This window comes from Astyanax mexicanus, chromosome 8 (genome assembly GCF_023375975.1).
Source record: "Astyanax mexicanus isolate ESR-SI-001 chromosome 8, AstMex3_surface, whole genome shotgun sequence".
NCBI classification, from domain to species: domain Eukaryota; kingdom Metazoa; phylum Chordata; class Actinopteri; order Characiformes; family Acestrorhamphidae; genus Astyanax; species Astyanax mexicanus.
The window spans coordinates 21,115,807-21,135,980 of record NC_064415.1 but is presented as its reverse complement, the minus strand read 5'-3'; the positions used below and the strand labels follow the sequence as shown (position 1 = coordinate 21,135,980).

Below are 20,174 nucleotides of genomic sequence, written 5' to 3'. Positions count from 1 at the left end.
TATACCTGTCCCAGCTGGCTGCTTAATCAGTCCGGATGCGGGCCAGCTGGGACACATAGAGCTGTGCGCTCTGGCGTGGGGCGGACCCCCAACTCCCCCGCCTCCTCACGCCACTATATATATATATATATATATATATGGCATATATTGACATATAATGTCTCTATTAATTATGTGCATTTAAGAGTTTGAGCAAAAAAATAAATAATTATCTATATATATATATATATATATATATATATATATATTTTGCTCAAACTCTTAAATGCACATTATTAATAGAGACATTATTATTAAGGAGACATATCACTGGTTGAAATATAAATGGTTTGTTTTGTTGAAGGGCAGGACAAGAACTCCCAATCACCTTGCTGATTATACGCCATTTCAATGTAGAGAGCTGCACAAATGCAGTTGCCATAACAGTCAGTCCAGATTTTTTGTGATTTTAAAATATGTTATTTGTATTGTAATGTAATTTAACCATTGATTTTGAGTATTTTGGTATCTTCCTATTTAAAGAGATAGAAGGCTGGGAGGATATGATGGGATATAACTGCCCAGTGGCATTACAAAGAAGGCCACTGAGTGAACTGATTAGCCTATAAAGATTTTATTTTATTTTTTTTGTCTACAAGATAAATAAAGTAGCATTTTACGTTTTGAAACAAGTGTTCATATCTGTGTTGCAATGTGAGAAGATTTACAACCCAATAATTGATCATTTTAGTTGGCTTAACTTGGCTCAAGTTAAATGTGATTTTTTTTAAGTGTTTTAAAAATACTAAACAATTTCCCTTTTTATTCCAGCCAATCAGGAATATTATCACCAGTGGAATGTGGAAGAGTGCCATGGCTGCAGTTTAGATCTCTCCACCTTTACCATCGAGGAACTTGATAACATCACCTCTGAGTACACGCTGAAAAACACAGTACGTACAAGCTCACACTCACGTGTTCCCGCAGTAATTTTGACCCCCTAATGCTCTCTCTTCCCCTTCCATTTTTCCTCTTGACCTGACACCTTCTCTCTCTGTCAATTACACATCCTCTTCTTTTTTACTCTTTATCTCCCTGAGAGCTCAATCATCAGCACTGTAGGACCAGATTCTCCCTTTACCTGTTTTATCTCCCTTGTTTTTTTTTTCCCCTTGTTTCACGTGGACATTACCACGTGTGGAAAGGAAGAGCTAGTGAAGATGATGCCTAGTATATCAGTATTTTTTATCAGTCTCTTTTTAACATAAGTGACTAGAAGAAGAGTTGGATTTTAACAAAAGTTTTCTATTTCTTTATAAGTACCATAATGGAGGTAGAAAGCCGTTGGATCTGGTTAAGTGCTGACCAACGTTTTTAAACCTATGAACAAGCAGTTATGCTTTGTAAGATTATTTTGCATATTTTAGGAAAATCTGTGATTTTTGAGACTTTGCTATTGTTTATTTGTTATTATTAGCCTACTCTGTGGCTTCTAGAAACATCTAGAGTATTTTTCATACTATGAGGCGCACCGGTTTATAAGGCGCGCTATTAGTTAACGTCTATTTCTGATATAATTTCATACATAAGGTGCACCAGATTATAAGGCACATTAAACAAATACTAGTAAGAATGCCTACAGCGAAGAAAGGGTGTTTCCATTTTTTTTCCTTCTAATGGGAAAGCTGGGGAAAACATCTAAGTAAAAAAATATATATAATTCTTAAAATATATATATATATATTTCAATGTCTAACAAGTGCTGGATGTTGATCTACACAGATGTCTCTCCTGAAAAAACGTTTATTTAGGAGAGTAAAATGCTTCCGTTTATTTACAGTAAGCTTAGATTTCCAATATTTTGTCTAAGGATGAATTTTGATTTAAGTTTCTCCAGCACTAAGGCTGGGTGCAGCAGCATTAGCATTAAAACTGTCCAATTAAAATGGACAGTTATGTTAGTGTTTTGTTTCTTTCTTTTCTTTGTTGAACAATTGTTGATCATTTGTCATATTCTATTGTCAGGCAAAAACCTAAGACTAGATCATGAAAATTGAGGGTAAAGGATTTAGGATTTAGTAATCCTTTATTTGTGGATTTGATCATTTTTTTCTTTTCTTTTTCACTTTTTTCCCTCCTTTAGGACACGTTCTCCATGGCCGTGTCATTCTTGTCGGGAAAGGTGGTGTACATCTCTCCCCAGGGTTCATCTTTGTTACGCAGCAAACCAGAGAAGCTGCAGGGGACTGTGTTTTCAGAGCTACTCGCCCCTCAGGACGTCAGCACTTTCTACAGCAGCACTGCCCCCTGTAGATTACCATCGTGGGCTTCCTGCATTGGCTCGGGTGCGTGTGTTTTTAATTAGCTAAATTAATTAATTCTACTGATGGTACTGATGAACCATGTTTGTATTAGAGATGTATGAATGTAAAGAACATTTTATAGTATGTTAAAGACATACTATATGTTGCTGTTCATATTTTATTGTATCATAGTTAACTCTGGTTAACAAGACAACATTTAGATGGTCAAAGAAATGAATAAAATGACTAAATCATTCTTCCTTTTATGTAGCCCCTCCAGTGGACTGTACTCAGGAGAAGTCCATGTTCTGTAGGATCAGTGGAGATAGCTCAACAAGTGGACATATGAGGTATTACCCATTCAGACTGACTCCCTACCTGCTTACTCTGCGAGATTCAGACACAGCAGATGCACAGCCCTGCTGTCTGCTCATCGCAGAGAGAGTTCACTCGGGATATGAAGGTAAAACACAAACAAGGGATGTCCAACTAAGGGGGTGTCTAAAACTTAATTCAAACTCAGATTGTTAATTTTCTATTTTTAAATCATACATGATTTCACTGTTTAGTTTTTAGGTTTATTACATTAGAGCAAGGAAATAATCCACACTTCTCTCTATATATATATATATTTTTTTTTTTGTCTTTTTGTTAGCTCCTCGTATTCCTCCAGATAAGCGGATCTTCACCACCAGTCATACTCCCAGCTGCCTGTTCCAGGAGGTGGATGAGCGGGCAGTGCCACTTCTAGGCTATCTGCCTCAGGACCTGGTGGGAACTCCAGTCTTGCTCTATCTCCACCCTGAGGACAGACCCATAATGGTGGCCATCCACAAGAAAAGTGAGCGTTTGTCTTTTTTTTTTTTTTTTTTTTTTAAGATGCAAAGCAGCGGCTCTGTCTTACAGTCACTGGTGTTTCACAGGTTTGTCCACAAGGAGGTGCTGTTAGAACTAAAAAATAGTTTTCAGTGCTTGCACCAGTGACCCAGTGGGACCCTATTTTACACTCTGTGCAAGGCGTGTCACAATGCTCGTTGCTTCATCTTACACCCCGTCAGCAGTATATTTTAAAGCTATGCCCTTGCACTGTTTAAAAAGCGAAGATGCTTATGATTATATCTAAGCTGAAGGGTGTGGTGGTCAGGATGAGGTATGTTTAGGTAATATTTTTTGAGATATTGCTATCTTGTCAACAGAAAACACAAGTGAGCCACTGACTGATTTGAACCCTGACAACAGTCAACATTTAGTTCAGAGTCTTGGCACCGCAACTGCAAAAGCTCAGTTACCTTTAAGCTTCAGCTGAGACCATGAACCGGCCAGAAGCCTTTTAAAGACCTGGAAAGGGAATAAGGTTTACGGGCCTTGAATATAAATAAAAGAACCTTGAACCTATTAGAAAAGATTAGGCGTAGTGCATTTTACCATTTTTTTCCCCATTTATGTCTGCTTGCTTTTACTTAGTTTTTCTTTTTTTTCTTCTACCTTCCTCCTTTCCCTCGGTTTTGGCCTCTTGGGTACATATTATAATAGTACACTTGAGAATAGCTGTACACAGAGTGTAAATACATGTCTCATAATCTGCAAATCACTGTATTTCAATATCTTTCTCTCCCTCTGTTCCTCTCTAGTTCTTCAGTTTGCAGGGCAGCCCTTTGACCACTCTCCGTTGCGGATGTGCGCCCGCAGTGGAGAGTATCTGACCATAGACACTTCTTGGTCCTCCTTCGTCAACCCATGGAGTAGAAAGGTTGCTTTCATTGTGGGACGCCACAAAGTCCGAACGTAAGGACCCATATAATCACACACATGCACATATACATACATATACACACCCTTAAATATTAATAACTCTTTCAATGGCTACACACACATATACACACACCAATCTCTATCACTGCATACACACTCACAAGCATATGTATACATTCAGACACATAAGTGCTCTTCTGTTCAATCTTGGTTAATGTAACTGTGACTTAAAGGACCATTAAACTCTATCCAGGGGAAATTAGTTTCTAAGGAGGAAGTCTATAAAAAAAATTCACACTTCTAATCAGTGAAACAACTCTTTTATCTGGACTACAATTGAAAAAACAGGAGGACCAGTGAGTTTTTTGGCTTTCTTAATCACATGACATCACGTTCAGTAGTTCCTCCATTTCCACTCGTTGTTGTGTTTACGTGTATTACCATAGAAATGCACGTCCAAAGTGTAATTACTGTGCATAGTCGTGGACAAATAGGTATTTTATTAAATCGGAGGTGACGAAACGTCCAGATGGAACAAAAAAAAAGGACCACAGAGTTCAGCAAAAAACAGTTGGTAATTTAGCCTGTAAACACATACATGGTCAGTCTGGACGGGAATAAAATCACAGATCACCCCCCATAAAAGACCCCCTGAGAAAACCATCCCCTCCGAATAGGGCTTTAGACTTAAAGAACTGGTACAAGCTTTTGTTCGTTACCAATCTATTCTCATATGTACAATCATGACTCATATTGCAGTGACTCACTGAGTATCTTTGCTATTTTAACTCCTTCAAACACATTTTACATTAAATTACTGTAATTGCACACATGAACACTATCTCTCCTTATTTTCCCCTCTTTGGCTAATCCACATATATATATATATATACACACATACATATCAGTTTTTTCTTCTTCGTGCTAACCTCTTCCTTTTCTCCTCCACCCCTCCAGTTCTCCACTGAATGAGGATGTGTTCACTCTGCCGCGAGACCTGGAGGAGCGCACTCTGGCTCCAGACATCATTCAGCTAAGCGAGCAGATCCACCGGCTACTGGTGCAGCCTGTTCACAGCGGCAGCTCCCAGGGATACAGCAGCCTGACCAGCAACGGCTCTCATGAACATCAGCCCAGCGCAGCTTCTTCGTCTGAAAGCAATGGCACTGCTCTGGAGGACCCGGCTCAGCTCCACAAACCGGTCAGTATGCTCATGAAACATCTTATAATAGTTACAACATGAAGGATTTCCTACTGGAACTATTGAAATCAAGATCAACTCTAATTTTAGTGCTTTCTACTAAAGCAGATCGGATTATAGGTTAGGAAAGTAGTTCTTTGAACCCTGTAAGACCTGCAGTGGATGTTTTGAGAACCGTTGCATGGGAAAAGAAGACCTATATTGAGACGCAATTAGAGAGTCTAACTAATCTTTAGCACATGCTTTTCAGTGTAATTCAGTTTAATATTAGTAGCACATGTGTAGACATCTTTAATCCGGCAGTCCTTTTTCAACTGTTATTTGTCCAAAGCTCTGACTCTCACAAAAATATATACAGTCTTTAACTGATCTGTTTTTATGTGTGTGGATGAACTAGCCAAGGACATCTCATAGTTAGTATCAGAGGCTGGAAGAAGAAAGAAATCCATGAATTCAGAGAAAGAAAAAGCTGTACGATGGAGTATGAGTAATTTCTCTCTGTTTTGTGAGCAGATGACCTTCCAGCAGATCTGTAAGGACGTTCATATGGTGAAGACCAGTGGCCAACAAGTGTTTATCGAGTCCCGCAACCGGCCTCCTCCCAGGAAACACACTGCTACAGGTACAAACATACACTCTTATACACACACACATAAAGGTTCTAATAAGAAATCTACTTGAAGATACTTTTGTGGCTGCTATTTATCTATGTATTTATTTTTAAAGATTATGTCCACTTTGTCTCCACTTTGAATTTTATAGGTTCTTTACGGGCAATAGGGAACGCTGGACCAGGTGTTGCTCCTCCTTCTAAGAATACAGTGCCCTCCCAGCTTGTGAGAAAGGACTTATCACCTACATACTCTTACCAGCAAATCAACAGCCTGGATAGCATTATACGGTAAGTGTGTGCATTTGTATACAGGTATAATGAAGAGTATAAACTGTAGGGTTTTGAGGTCTATCTTTTTAAGCTGTTGAGTGTGGAATATGGAGCTACATTAGCATTTATTTTCTCAGTTAAAACTCTGTTATACTCAGTAGCTCAGCACATTACAATATACAAGTTTAAAAAGCATCAAAACTATCCAGAGATATTATTAAGTCTGCCAGGTATATGTCACACTACATAATTTTTATTGTCCCCCTCCCATAAATACCAGCATTTAGAAAAATGTAATCATGATTTTATCCTTGATTTAGTCACAGAATATTGCTTTGATTTAATAAATTTCTTTTTTTAAGGAATTGGCTCCAATAATACAAATCTGTGTTTCTTACACTGAATTGTTGTTTGCATTTAAACACCCATTGTCAAAAGCTCAGTCTTAAGAAAGAAAAAGTGTGATAAATTGTCATTAATCACAGAAATTGCTGTGATTTTCATTAGATTTTTTTTTTATCGATTGACATCACTTAAATATAAACATAATAAAACTATAACACTGATTTTTTAAATATATATTCAAGGCAGTTATTAGCCACAGTAACACCGATGCATCATGATGTATCAGTGGATTTTTAATCCCCAGCAAGTGTGTGTTCATTTCACAGCCACACTACCTACTCACTCACAAGGACATAAGGCTAACACATTGAGAGACAAACTGTCACAGGCTATCAATCTCACTACGCCATGATGACCAGCACATGTCTCTCTTCTGCTTTCTTCATGTCTGTCATTCTTTAGCTAAGCTAGCAATAGCTGTCACTTGTTTGTTTCTGGTGATTTTATGCTGCTGCTGCTGTGTGTGTACATACATTAATGTTTATCCAATGTGGCTGCAGGTATCTGGAGAGCTGTAACGTTCCTAACACAGTAAAGAGGAAGTGCGGCTCATCTTCCTGCACAGCCTCCTCTACGTCTGATGATGACAAGCAGCAGGACGCTCCTGGCAATGCTAAAGGTACACACCTCCTGTCTAGCCTGAAATGATCCAATTTATACAGGGGGATAATGGGTTAAAGGATAACAAATATTAGGACTGATTCTTTAATCTTGGCAGCAACAGTGGTATGACTGGTATTGAAGTCTCGGTTACTTAGTTACATTGGCATTCTTACCACATTGCTCTTTTTGTATCAGCACAGTTATTTAACATGTTACCTCAGTAAGGCCAATTTATGCTTCTGTGATGAATGTATCCTGTACCATGTGCTGTAACCTGATGCGCACCTATTAAAAATGCTGTCTAGGCCTACAGTATATATGTATTGGGCAGAACAAAACTAAGCATATTAGTCTGGCCCTCTAAAAACATTGCAATTTCTCATGTGGCCCCTTGGGAAAATGAATTGTCCACCTCTGCCAGAGACCGTGCCTTGATTCAATGCAGAAGTGTAAGTTGGCCTTAACACCCTATCAAAATCAGCATGTCATCAGGCTCATGCATATTAATGGACAACACTCAGTGCCTGTCCTATGAGTTTTCAGACAGACCAAATACCTCTATGAATTCTGATATTCTAATTAATACAATAGATCCACCTTTCGGTAAAATACAGCAACAGAAAGTACCCTGGATATTATCATGCTCTGAATACCTTTTAGGAAAGTGAAATTTGTCACAACTGACTTGGCTACACATTTAGAAGTTTTGGAATGGAACGTCATTTTGTTTGTTTTTACAGTACTCTGAGGACATTTGGGTTTGAGACTTAAAGATGCATATAAGATGATAGGACATTCTGATCTATTGCCTTTTGTTCATCTTTTGGTCTCAAACCCAAGTGTCTTTAGTGCATAGCAACAACAAATGGATTGCCTGTGCTGTTTCAATGCTTTTAAAAATAATGGGAGTATCAAGACTGATCTGTGATTCTAAACATTTTTCAAGACTTGAAAAAAGATAAGAAATTGACTATTAGATCCATCCACACATTTTATTGTGTGATTTTTCATTTTATGATTTGCGTTTTCTAATGACACTACCTCCATAACTTATTGAAGGGCTTGTATGTTGTGGATAATGAGCTGGTCCTTTCTTTCTCCGCACCTATTAAGACCCCATTTACCCATTGAATATCAGGATTAAATCTGGATTAAATCAAGATACATAAAATGCACTCAAGACATATTTCAGATATGAGTATGAGATATCAATCTCATACTCATTCAACAACCAAAACTCAGCCAGAACTTCAGTGATAATTGAGATGCAGTTGTCTACTGAGTGTAAATGCATGTGTTTCTTTAATAAATACAATCAGGATATAATCCAGATAGTAGTCACATAAAGAGGATGTGTAATTGTGTAAATGGGTTCTTTGACATTTCTATCACTCCAAAAAAATCTCTACACAAGAAAGTGAAATGCCAAAGTGTGGAGAAAGGGAGTAACAACACATAAACCAAAATCTGCAAGCTTATCATTCAAGCATGGTGGTGGTAGTGTCAATGGTAAATACAAAGTAATAAATTAAATAAAAAGTCTAAAGAGTAGAATTTAACCTTGGAAATGGTTGTTAATATTATCTGAGAAACAGAATGGAATAATGATTTTTATCAAGCATATTTTGTTTGAATAATGGTCATTATTGGCATTGTTTTATACTTCAGGCCTGCAATGGCATTTGTTGTTTTTTAGTTTGAGGTGATTGCCTTTTTTAAATTAACGTGATCCTGTTCCTGTGTACGTTTACACACATTTAGGTCCATCAGTGGCTCTGGTTGGTGAGAGTACAGCATTGCCTGGTCTTACATTGCACAGTAAAGCGGAAAGTGTAGCATCAGTCACTTCCCAGTGCAGTTTTAGCAGCACCATCGTCCATGTGGGAGACAAGAAGCCCCCTGAGTCAGGTAAGTCTCTTAGGGGTCAGTTTAGTCTGTCAGTGTTTCAGTTATTTACGCCAGATTATCTTCGACTTAGTTAGGTATCCACAAAAAGATGGTAATATATGCACTAGAATTAATTATTAGAGTTTTTTTAAGATCATGACAATTTATTTAAATTAAACAAAATTACTTAATTCCTTCCTTTTGTTTTCTCAGACATAGTAATGGAGGAAGCTCCTATGACTCCTGTTCCTGCTCGTCCGGTTCCTCAGCCCCCTGCTCCACCTCCCATCACTGCTGTCCCATCTCTGCCTCCACCCCCAACTCCACAGAGTCCTGCACCTACAGCTGAGAAGGATGGAGGCAGGAGGGGTGCAGGGGGAGCTGGGGGAAGGCTGGGACTGACGAAGGAGGTGCTTTCAGCACACACTCAGCAGGAGGAGCAGAACTTCTTGTGTCGATTTAAAGACCTGAGTCAGCTTCGAGTCTTCGACCCGCCTTCAGCGCTCAAGCGGCATACTACCGCACCGTTTACTAAAGGTAGGTAGTGTTAAAAATCCATAGTGCATTTGTGCATACATGCTCAGACTCGTACACAGATCTCAATGTTGTTTTTCTGAGATACATGTTGCTATATACAAAAATAAAAAACATTTTTACCAAATTTCACTAGATCTGTCATGATGCATTATTATGTGTATTCTACTTTGGAGTAAAGTAAATATTAGGCAGATACAGTATAATAATTATAAGTATAATATTGGGCAGATATGATGTGGTTTTGGTTGATCTCTCATGGAAATTGAGAATTCCTTTTGTTGCATCAAGCAGCAAAGAAGTTTGTAAAAAAAAATAAAATAAATAAATAAAAAGTGGAATTTAAAGTTGCATAAGACATTTCGTGTCCTGCAGTGTAAGTATTGTGCATGTGCACATTGTGTGATAACAATGCTGAAATGATATATTTTGCAGCCCTAGGTTACATTCACATTAGTTTTTAAGAATAAAAAAAAATTCAATTACTATTCAATACCTTTTCCCCTATTTATTCTGCATACACATGCCCGTGTCCATTGCCACTCTACAGTGTAAACAGTGTGACCAGAAGAAGTAACATTGCCTGTCAAAGCCTGACGGATATGTTTTGGTCCCGATCTTCAGACCTTTAATTTTGGTCCAAACCAAAATAGCAGAGGTTAAAGGTGTTACAAACCACAGTCTGGACCAAAATTTCATCTGAGCACAAGCCAGGTCCCTGTCTGGATCAAATGAGCCATAGTTTGGTTTGTTTGCAGTGTGAAAACAGTTTTTAGATGACTTTCAAGCTAATTACTGGAGGTTCAGTCACCTAATTACAGAAGGTTTTATGCAGCCATTAAACAATAGGAAAAGAAAAAGAGCTGGCCTTGAACCAAATTCTGAATCTGCAGCAGTGTAGGCACAACAGATTAGGCTTGTTATTCCTACATTTACTGTAACTTGACTGTAGAATAACCCTTATTTATAAACAAACATAAAAGGAATCAAATATAATTAAGCAATACTACACAAGAGTGAGTGCTATAACGTGTAATACACATTATAGTCAGCGTATTATTGAGATTATACCAGTTGCTGTTTATTGAAAGATTTTAAGTTAAAAAGGACAAGAAAAAAACAATCTGTTTGGTTAAAATAGTTCCATTGCTGTTTTGTTTGTAGCTGCGCTGTTCGGCTTGGAAGCGCTGCATCGTTGCTAGGTTACCTGTATGTGGCAGAGTAATACATGGAGAGCTTCAGTTACAGTGCATTACCGACTGATAACGGCACTCTTAGAACACCTCTAAGCCAATCACGATGCAGGGTCGGCACTAACTGTGGTATAATACATTGTAAGAGAAACAGACATTCGGGTTCAAACATACAGCATTTTAAATTGGATTTTATTTATTGAAAGAAAAATCTGACTAGGCCTAATCTTGGTTAGATATAGATATAAAGATAAAGGCTTTGAGATTGAAAGGATGGTATGGCTCTCCTCCCTTTAGAACTTTGGAACATGCATGTTTGTTTGATATAATTTACCAATTGGTTCTTTTTCTATCTTTTAATTTGCTCTCTCAGGTGTGCGCTGTTCCCGTGATTACCCTGCAATAGGAAGCACTGGTCGAAGGCGTGGTAGAGGCGGCAAGAGACTGAAACACCAAGAGACCTCAGAGCAGGGAAGCTCTTTAGGTCTTGCAGGTCCATCCAGAGGCCTCTCTACTGGAGCTCCTGCACACGAAGGAGTCCCGAACCCCTCTTTCCCCCTGGGCCCACCAACCACCTCATCCTCCTGGCCTCCTTCAGTGGGCTCCCAGAACAGCCTCCCCTCTGTGCCCTACCCACCAGGCATGCTCCCCCTGTACCCTCTTTACCCACCCCTCTCTCAGCCAGTCGCAGACCCATCCATGCAGCCTGGCCTTCGCTTCCCCATTCAGACTCCACAGATTGCACCTCCAATGGTTCCCCCCATGATGGCACTGGTACTGCCCAACTATATGTTCCCACAAATGGGCACTTCCTTAGCCCAGCCTGGCCCCACACCCATGCCCCAGCCCTTCTACAACCCAAACCTGGCATTTCCATATCCAGCAGCCAGCGCCACCCTCCCTCCAGCTGTCCCTCAAACAGCCATGCCAGCCCCACCAAACCAATCCCGCTGCAGCAGCCCCCAGTCCTGCAGCCAGAGAGAGGGAGGGGCTGATAGAGAAGGGGCAGAGTCACCCCTCTTCCAGTCCAGATGCTCCTCCCCTCTCAATTTGCTGCAGCTGGAGGAATCACCCACCAATCGATTAGAGGTCGCTTCAGCTCTGGCCTCAGGACAGCAGCCTACGACTCCTGCGGGAGGACAAGGTGGCGGGACTGGAGCCCAGGCCTCAACCAATCAGAGAGGTCCAGCAGAAGACGGCAAAGAGAATGAACATGTAAGAATAGTCAAAATTGTATTTGTGGAATGCTTTCAAATTAAATTAGAACTATCAGAAGACAGAGCAGTTCAGAGCAGTAGAGAGGCTGTAGAAGCCACATAACTACCCACTATAATCATCATAATTGTAGTAGTGGTTGAACTCTGGTTGTAATGTGGTTTATCCTTAAGAAATCTGGGGCTATTTAAGTCATTCTGCGGTATGATTGAAGTATAACTACATGCTTACATAAATATGTTATTGTGCAACTTATGTAATTACAAACAACTTACATTCTCCGTCAGTTAACTTTAAGATTAAAAATACAATATACTCTTTCATACTATATGGATAAAAGTATTGGCACACCTTCTCATTCATTGTTTCTCCAAAAATCATGAAAATTATCTTGCTTCTGTTGGAGTAGCTGTCTCTACTGTCCAGGAAGGGTGTTCTATTAGATTTAGGAGAATTAGAAGGTTTTGATTACGGTGCATCCACAATGTATGTAACCACCTCTTCTACTATGTAATACCAATGTGGTTTTGATTTGGAAATTCAGAATCTACAGCAGGACACTGTTATTCCTGAGTACTCATTTATTGTTTTATTGCATCACATTTAACTGTATGCAAACTGCTCATTCCACAGGGGGAAGCCAATGAGTCAAACCAGGATGCCATGTCCACTTCCAGCGACCTGCTGGACCTTCTGCTGCAGGAGGACTCTCGCTCTGGCACCGGCTCAGCTGCTTCAGGCTCTGGCTCCTCTGGAACCAGGTCCTCGGGCTCTGGCTCAGGCTCATCCGGATCTGGCTCCAATGGGTGCAGCTCATCTGGGAGTGGAACTAGTGAGTCTTTTAGTTCAGCATGTTTAATAAAGCACATGTTTGTCACTAGCTGTCTCTTAGACAATCACAGTTGCACATATATTTTAGATTTTTAGTACCAGTCAAAAGTTTGGATATGCCTCTTCTCTTGCAACATGTTTGTTTGTTTTTTTATATGATTTTTTTTACATTGTAAATTTAATATTAAATACATTAAAGCAGTACACAAACACATCTCAAATTACTGAGTAAACAAAATTTTTAAAACGAATCCTTTAGATTATACTAAGTAAGATACATTTAGCTTTGAGGACAGATTTGCACACTCTTGGTATTTTAATCTCAGTATTTACATTAGTGTAAAGTCACTGGAATAGTTTTCTCAGCATCTTGAAGGAGTTCCTGGAGGTGCTGAACAGTAGTTGCTGCTTTTCCTTCACGCTGTGAAGCTCCAGCTCATCCCACCTAAATCACCATGTAAGATGATCAGGTTTAGGTCAGGGGATTGTGGAGGTCAAATCCTTTTTTTGTTTGTTTATTACATAATTCTATGTGTTCCTTAATAGTTTTGATGTATTTAATATTAATCTACAATGTATACAATTAAATTAATTCAATAAATAAATGCAACCATCGAATGAGAAGGTGTGTCCAAGCGTTTGACTGGTACTGTACATTTTTACTGGCATGGTAAGTTGTTGAAGCCTGCTTTGTAAAATGTATGGTTGGACAGTATTGTTGTTAATTAATATTAATTATATTAATATATTAATACAATAGCAAATGTTTCTTTTTGTCCCTTTGAAGGAAGCAGTCAGAGCAGCCACACCAGCAAGTACTTCGGCAGCATAGACTCATCAGAGAATGACCACTCTCGGAAGCAGACAGCAGGGGGCGATGGAGAGGCACAGTTTATCAAGTGTGTTCTGCAGGACCCCATCTGGCTGCTCATGGCTGACACAGATGAAAAGGTCATGATGACCTATCAGCTACCGATCAGGTTGGAGGATAAACAAATAAGCATACATGTATACATTTCCTTTAAATCATGGTTTCCTCAAGTCAAACAGGGCCAGAGTCTACTGCAGATTGGTTACTTCCAGTCTCTAAGGGTTTGACTAAATCATCCTGGAGCACAGTTCTGCCCTCTCCCCACTTTCCCACTGGCCTGCACTTGAACTACATTTTAACAATCATTACTCACTGCTCAGTTGGCCGGCGTTGTGCCAAATTCAACACCCCCGCCATAAAAAGCACCCTCTCTCAGGAGTGTGTCTTCTTGATAAAAGTGGAGATAATCCTCTTTAATTTACTTAGAAATACGCACCAAAATGAACATCTGACTGAAACATCTGGCCTGTGAGGTTGTTTGAACTATAATGAATGATAATGAGAAAATCGGCGTGTCTTTAGTTTCCGCTTGTCCTCATTTTAACTCCCGTTCTTGAGCTCCCTATCTCCTTATAAGGCATTTTTCCCGGCAGTATCCCAATTCACTAGCCGGAGGAGCGGTGGTGCATGGGACCGCAGTCCTGACGACACGGGTTCGATCCCGCGTGAGGAGTGGTGTGTTTATTTCGTTATTTTTTTCCTTTCTTCTTGAGTTTACCTGCTTTATTTTCCAAAAACAGATTTTTTTTTTTGCGGCCCGCCACGTAATGGCTTGGGAAAACATCTGGCCCGCAGCCAGAACTAATTGCCAACCCCTGCTTTATCATTTTAAAGGCCATCATTGCATTACAGGTATACTCTGGATGTTGATTAGGAATGTTCTGTGTGTGTCTGTATCTGACAGAGATCGAGAGACTGTGCTGCATGAGGACCGAATAGCTTTGAGGGCCATGCAGAAGCACCAGCCCCGTTTTACTGATGAGCAGAAGCGGGAGCTGAGCCAGGTGCACCCCTGGATCCGCACAGGACGGCTGCCACGTGCCATAAACATATCTGTGAGTTCCTTGAATATAATGCAAAACCACAAATAACTAAACAAGCTTTTCATCAATCAATTTCAGATATTTATTGCATTTAATGTCTGACTGTTTGCTGATGTTTCGTATGTTAAACGTAGTACTGTGCATAATTGCTGGCTAAATTAAGAAGTGGCTTTTAGAGGTTTCTGCATGGCAATAGATTATTTATAGATTTGATTTCCCATAGCAATGAATGTCACAGCAGTACAAATATAGAAGTATCGTATTTTTCGCACTATAAAGCACACTTAAAATTCTTTAATTTTATCAAAAATTGTCAGTGCGCTTAGCAACCTGAGACTTCTTTACAACCTCCAAGAAACACCTTAGCAACATCAAAGCAAGATTTTAGCAAGGCTGTAGCAACCACCAGGAACACCTAGCATTTAGCTGAAATATATCATAACGCATACCATTGCAACCATCTAAAATATCTTAGCAACCTTCTAGGAACACGTTAGCAACACCACAGCATACACTAAAAAATAAACACTTTAGCAACCAACAGAAATATCATAGAAGTGCATAAAAACCCAAGAAATAACCCAATGGAAAACCACAGCAACCACTCTAGTAACATGCAATGCCCAGATATCTACTTTTCAGTTCCAGAGTTACACATTAGCAACAATTTAAGCAAAAAGCAGCCTATTATTTTCCTCAGAAAAAAGCACTTATCACTGAAACTAATGTGTTTGTATAGGTGATCATTATCCTGCTTGTCTTCTTTCCCCCCCTAGACATGTACGGGCTGCAAGTCTCCTCCTTCAGTTCCACCCACCGCCCCCTTCGATGTGGAGATCCATGAGATGGAGCTGTGCAGTGTGCTGGAGGTGACGGATGAGGGCACCATGGCTGATAAACACACCCAGCCCGACACAGCCATGGAGGAGGGAGAGGCGGTGGAGGCGGGGCAGTGGAGAGAGGAAGAAGAGAACGAGAGAGAGACGGTGGGAATGACGACACAAATCAGCGACCAAGAAATGACAGCAGAGGATCAGGACATTACCTCACAAATGAGGGAGGAGAAAGTGGGCAGTGTGACTGAAATGAGCCACTGAGCTGATGTTACTGAGCAGCCACTGGTGGTGGAGGAACAAAAAAGGCCTCCAGACTCTCACTCACTGAAGATATCAGCAGGTGCTGCTGGGGACAGACGGTACTTTTTTGGAAAGCACACTTCAAATCAAATGTTGACGTTCAACAGACTTTTACAATGATGAACAGTCGTGGTTGGCGGTCTGATTGATTTGTATACTGTGCTTTTAAACTACAGGACTACAGCCTCCAAGGCCAAGCCTGCTGACTGACCTTTTGGGTTATCATCCCAAAGCTCATTAGGTTGGGGGAAAGAAACAGAACTAAATCCCTACCGTATGTTCTGAGTGTTACCAGTGATGTGGTGGAGGATGGCATTATGTCATATGTGTCATATGCTCATAAACTAAAGTGAAGCTTATGCTTACGTTTTATATTATAGTACAAATATTTATTTGTAAAGCTGAATGCAGATCAGAAGTGATTGAAAGCCGCAGAAGCTGACAGACGATGAATGTGAAAATCAAAAAAGGCCACTTTATTGTAAAACTCTAAAACTGTGACATCAATGCTCCAAACGCTGCCATGGGTCACGTTTCCCCCAATGAATTTATGACCTATTGGACAGTCTGGGTTGCTAGGGAAAGAGGGGTGATCAACTTTATACTTCTGCGTCAAATCTAGGCAGATTCTATTTTGTAAAGTAGACTGGGAGCGTATCCTACGCTGTTGTAAGCATTTATACAGCTTTGAAGAAAATTTAAGAGACCAGTTTCTCTGATTTTGCTATTTATAGGTATAATTTAGAGGAAAATCAACATTGTTGTTTTATTCTATGAACTACGGATACCATTTCTCCCAAATTAAAAATAAAATTGTCATTTCGAGCATTTATTTGCAGAAAATGAGAAATGGCTGAAATAACAAAAAAGATGCAGAGCTTTCGGATCTCAAATAATAATGCAAAGAAAACAAGTTCGTATTCATGTTTTAAGGGTTCAGAAATCAATATTTTGTGCATGCATCTTGGCATGTTCTCCTCCACCAGTCTTACACACTGCTTTTGGATAACTTTCTGCCACTCCAGATAAATGCTCTAAATGACAAATATTTGATATGGAATTTGGGAGAAATGTTGTCCTTAGTTTATTGAATTAAACAGCAATGTTACTCGTTATTTCACTCAAACATATACCTATAAATAGCAAAATCAGAGAAACTGATTCAGAAACTGAAGTGGACTGTTAATGTAGGCTATAGATATAGGTATAGATTTGATGCAGAAGCATAAATTGACCTTATGGCCTTTTAAACAACGTTCTCTTCAGTTCCAGCTTTGAAGATTCACCCAGATGATAACATGTCAATCTGGGGATGTATGGGTAGCCCACCCATTCAGGTTGAATGTTGGCCCAACCTACCGATGCCCACCAGGGTCAGTGATGGGAGCAGGAACTGTGTAAAACATGGGCCCCATCTGGGTTGTAGATAGTGGGACCCATGTAAGACTAAGGTGGGAAGCCCAACTAGAATGGAGGCCAGTATCAACACATGTACGAGCCCACTCAAAGCCCGTATGCTCATCTGGAACCCACCTGAAACCCAGCTAGCCCACATTCCACCCATGTGAGCCCCACATGAGCATGTTTTCTGGGACAGGACTGCATACTGTAACATAGCCTCACTCTCACCAGCTAAGGTTGAACAGTAACAGTAATTTTCAAACACATTCAGTCAGCAGGTGAATGATTACTAGAAGTAGTAACAGAGTGTTTAACAGAGGTGGACCTACTTAACAGAGGCAAACATATGCAGTCCTGTGTGTTCCCAGGCATCTGGGTCAGTGTGGGTCACTGCCTTTGCGGACGTTAGATCTGCAGTTTACTGGTGCGTTTCGACCAAATCTACTGGAGACAAATCCCCAGGTTTATTTTGTTTTTGAAAGTTTATGAATATTTTTTATACATGGTTTTGAACAGAATTAGTGTCTACTCGGTCCAAGGATTATTTGTATTTTTCTGTGCTATCTGTATAATCCACAAGTGGATTGCTCATTATCTGTTGGCAGCAAAAATGTTTTTAACTGCAGCTTCAAAACTTTTCAGGCACGTTTCTGAAAAAGGAGGAAATAATAACATGGCAAAACATCTGCATATTCATACAGCATTTATAAAGCTACACAGCATCTACATAATCCTTTCAAGAAAACTGACATAAATTAACATTTTAGCTTATTTAACAACACTCTTATCAATAAATGTGCTTCTGGTGGTTCTTTGACTACTGGCACATTATAAGCATCAATAATCACTTCCAATTTTATATCTTAGATCAGATCTTCGATCAGATTTGCCAGATTATGACCGTTTACATTAAGAAATATAAGTGATTTATATCTGTTTATGTCTGTGCTGTGAATGAAATCTGGCCCAAAAATGACATGTATTCCCTGTACACATGCACTTAAATGCTTTATAATGAACAGATTTGATGATGAACAGAGGCACTTGCAGCTTTTTTTCTTATTATTGATATTCTGGTTTTTGCACCTCATCCTGATGTCAAAAAAACGTTTTGCGACATATGGGCTTTTTTAATGCAAAAAAGCACCCAGTAGTGCTTTGGGTGCCCCGATAAATATTGGGGGAAAAATGTTAAATTTAAACAAGGAGCTAGCAATTGAAAAATTCACTTTAGAATAAAAGTGTTTTAGTGTTTGACAGCTTTTTGTTATAATTTTAGCACATCAGGAAACCAGTATGCTTATAAATGCAAAAAGTATGGTCACAAGTCTAAATCTAAATTGTTTCTAAATTTCCTTTTTAGCTATTGGCTAATTTGTTGTCAGCATTGCTGTGTGACCAGCAGACTGTGCACCAGTATTCAGGGTGCTTAGGAAAGATTTACTGAACAGCAAAGTAGGATTAGTTTATTTTTACCTAAAAATCCAATTCTGCATTTAGCTCCCAAGAACCAAAATAACCATTTGAAGCCTGAATTTAGAATTAAAATTGACTAAAGCAGCCTTTTCTAGGGCTCTATGTTTTCTGCTTTATAGAAAACATGGATTAAAGTTAATCCTAATGGGGAAAAAAAGAAAATGAGAGGGAAAAATGTTTTTTTGTGAGGAAAAAAACACATATGGTGTATTTGTCATTCATCATGAATTATACTAATTATAATAAGTAACTGTATTGTAGCTTTATGAATGCTGTACTTGCATTACTTTCATTGCCAGTTCAGATTGGATGATTGTTTCACCACCTTTTTCTTCTTCATGTCCACACCAACAGTGAAATAGTGAAGGTAAAAGCTCAAAGCCCTTGAAGCCGAACTCGGTGTCCTCTGTGTGAGAGGAGAAGCACAGTTGATGGCCTATAAAGTGGACCCTCCAATCTCAGAGGGCCTCGAGGGCAGACGCTGTAGTGCCTGTGTGGTCCCCGTTTTACTCTAGTGGCTTGCTTTAGTCATACAAACTCAGCAATCAGAGAAGAAAATGATAGGCTTACGTATAAAACAGCTTGACGCTGAAAAAGATCACTTAGGACCAACAAACTCTCTCTTACACACATCTCATCTTTCTCTTCTGTTGCGTGTCGCTCTGTTCTGTTTCGGTCATGTCGTATTGAGCTTCAGTGGTCCTGAGCAGTTTGTAAGTATTTTTTTTGGTGAATTTCTTTGTATAAAAAAAAGAAAATAAAATGAAATCTTGTTCACACTTTTTGTGGTGGCGTGGCATTTCCGTAAACATCAGCAGTCCTCATTTCACTTTGTCAGTGAATGCATTAAAACCAGTTCACAGAAACAGAAAGAATGGGAGAGAGGAAGTAAAAGTTTTTTCATAGTTGTCCTAAACCTCACTCTCCTCTAGTTTAAGAAAAGAATGTGCTGCAAGCTTTAAAAAGCCCAGATGAAGCCACATGGTGGTTTTTCCATCACAAACACTGTGGCACGAGCAGCAACACACAGTAACACACACAATATTTGCACTTTGTTTCAGTGTGTTGTGCACAAACACACACACACATACACGCACAAATGGACAATTATGATGATTATTATTGCAGAAACGGATGGGGGTCATAAAGGCGGATTTAATCATATGCTTGCTGGTGCCAGCAGCCTTGGATTGTGCTCTTTTACCCAGCTCCATCATCAAGAAAGCAGTGTGTGTGTGTGTGTAAGTGTGTGAGTAAGAGAGCAAGCGAAAGAGATGGTGAGTAATGAGAGAAGAGGGTACAATACAACATGGCACACACACTTCGCCTCGCTTGAACTCAGTCACGCCATAATTCACATTGGTTTACACTTGCCATTGTTCAACAACCTTACTCACAGGATAAAACCTCACAACTTATACAAGTGTTCCCAAACTGTTCCCTGTGTGAGATAACACTTAA

General features: G+C 39.6%; 1 protein-coding gene across 1 annotated transcript in view; it reads left to right on the top strand.

Annotated features, from left to right (window-relative positions):
* The window catches only part of per1b (period circadian clock 1b), a 36,749-nt gene extending 17,257 nt beyond the window's left edge, over positions 1–19,492 (top strand). Inside the window, exons 4-19 of the mRNA XM_007242056.4 lie at positions 811–932; positions 2,123–2,324; positions 2,554–2,745; positions 2,938–3,123; positions 3,914–4,067; positions 4,992–5,235; positions 5,749–5,857; positions 5,998–6,136; positions 7,024–7,142; positions 8,888–9,034; positions 9,227–9,550; positions 11,114–11,955; positions 12,589–12,787; positions 13,574–13,766; positions 14,562–14,712; positions 15,477–19,492. Coding sequence (XP_007242118.3) covers positions 811–932; positions 2,123–2,324; positions 2,554–2,745; positions 2,938–3,123; positions 3,914–4,067; positions 4,992–5,235; positions 5,749–5,857; positions 5,998–6,136; positions 7,024–7,142; positions 8,888–9,034; positions 9,227–9,550; positions 11,114–11,955; positions 12,589–12,787; positions 13,574–13,766; positions 14,562–14,712; positions 15,477–15,797 — 3,644 coding nt within the window. The 3' untranslated portion in view covers positions 15,798–19,492. The remainder of the gene's footprint in view (positions 1–810; positions 933–2,122; positions 2,325–2,553; positions 2,746–2,937; positions 3,124–3,913; positions 4,068–4,991; positions 5,236–5,748; positions 5,858–5,997; positions 6,137–7,023; positions 7,143–8,887; positions 9,035–9,226; positions 9,551–11,113; positions 11,956–12,588; positions 12,788–13,573; positions 13,767–14,561; positions 14,713–15,476) is intronic.
* The last annotated feature ends 682 nt before the right edge of the window (positions 19,493–20,174 follow it).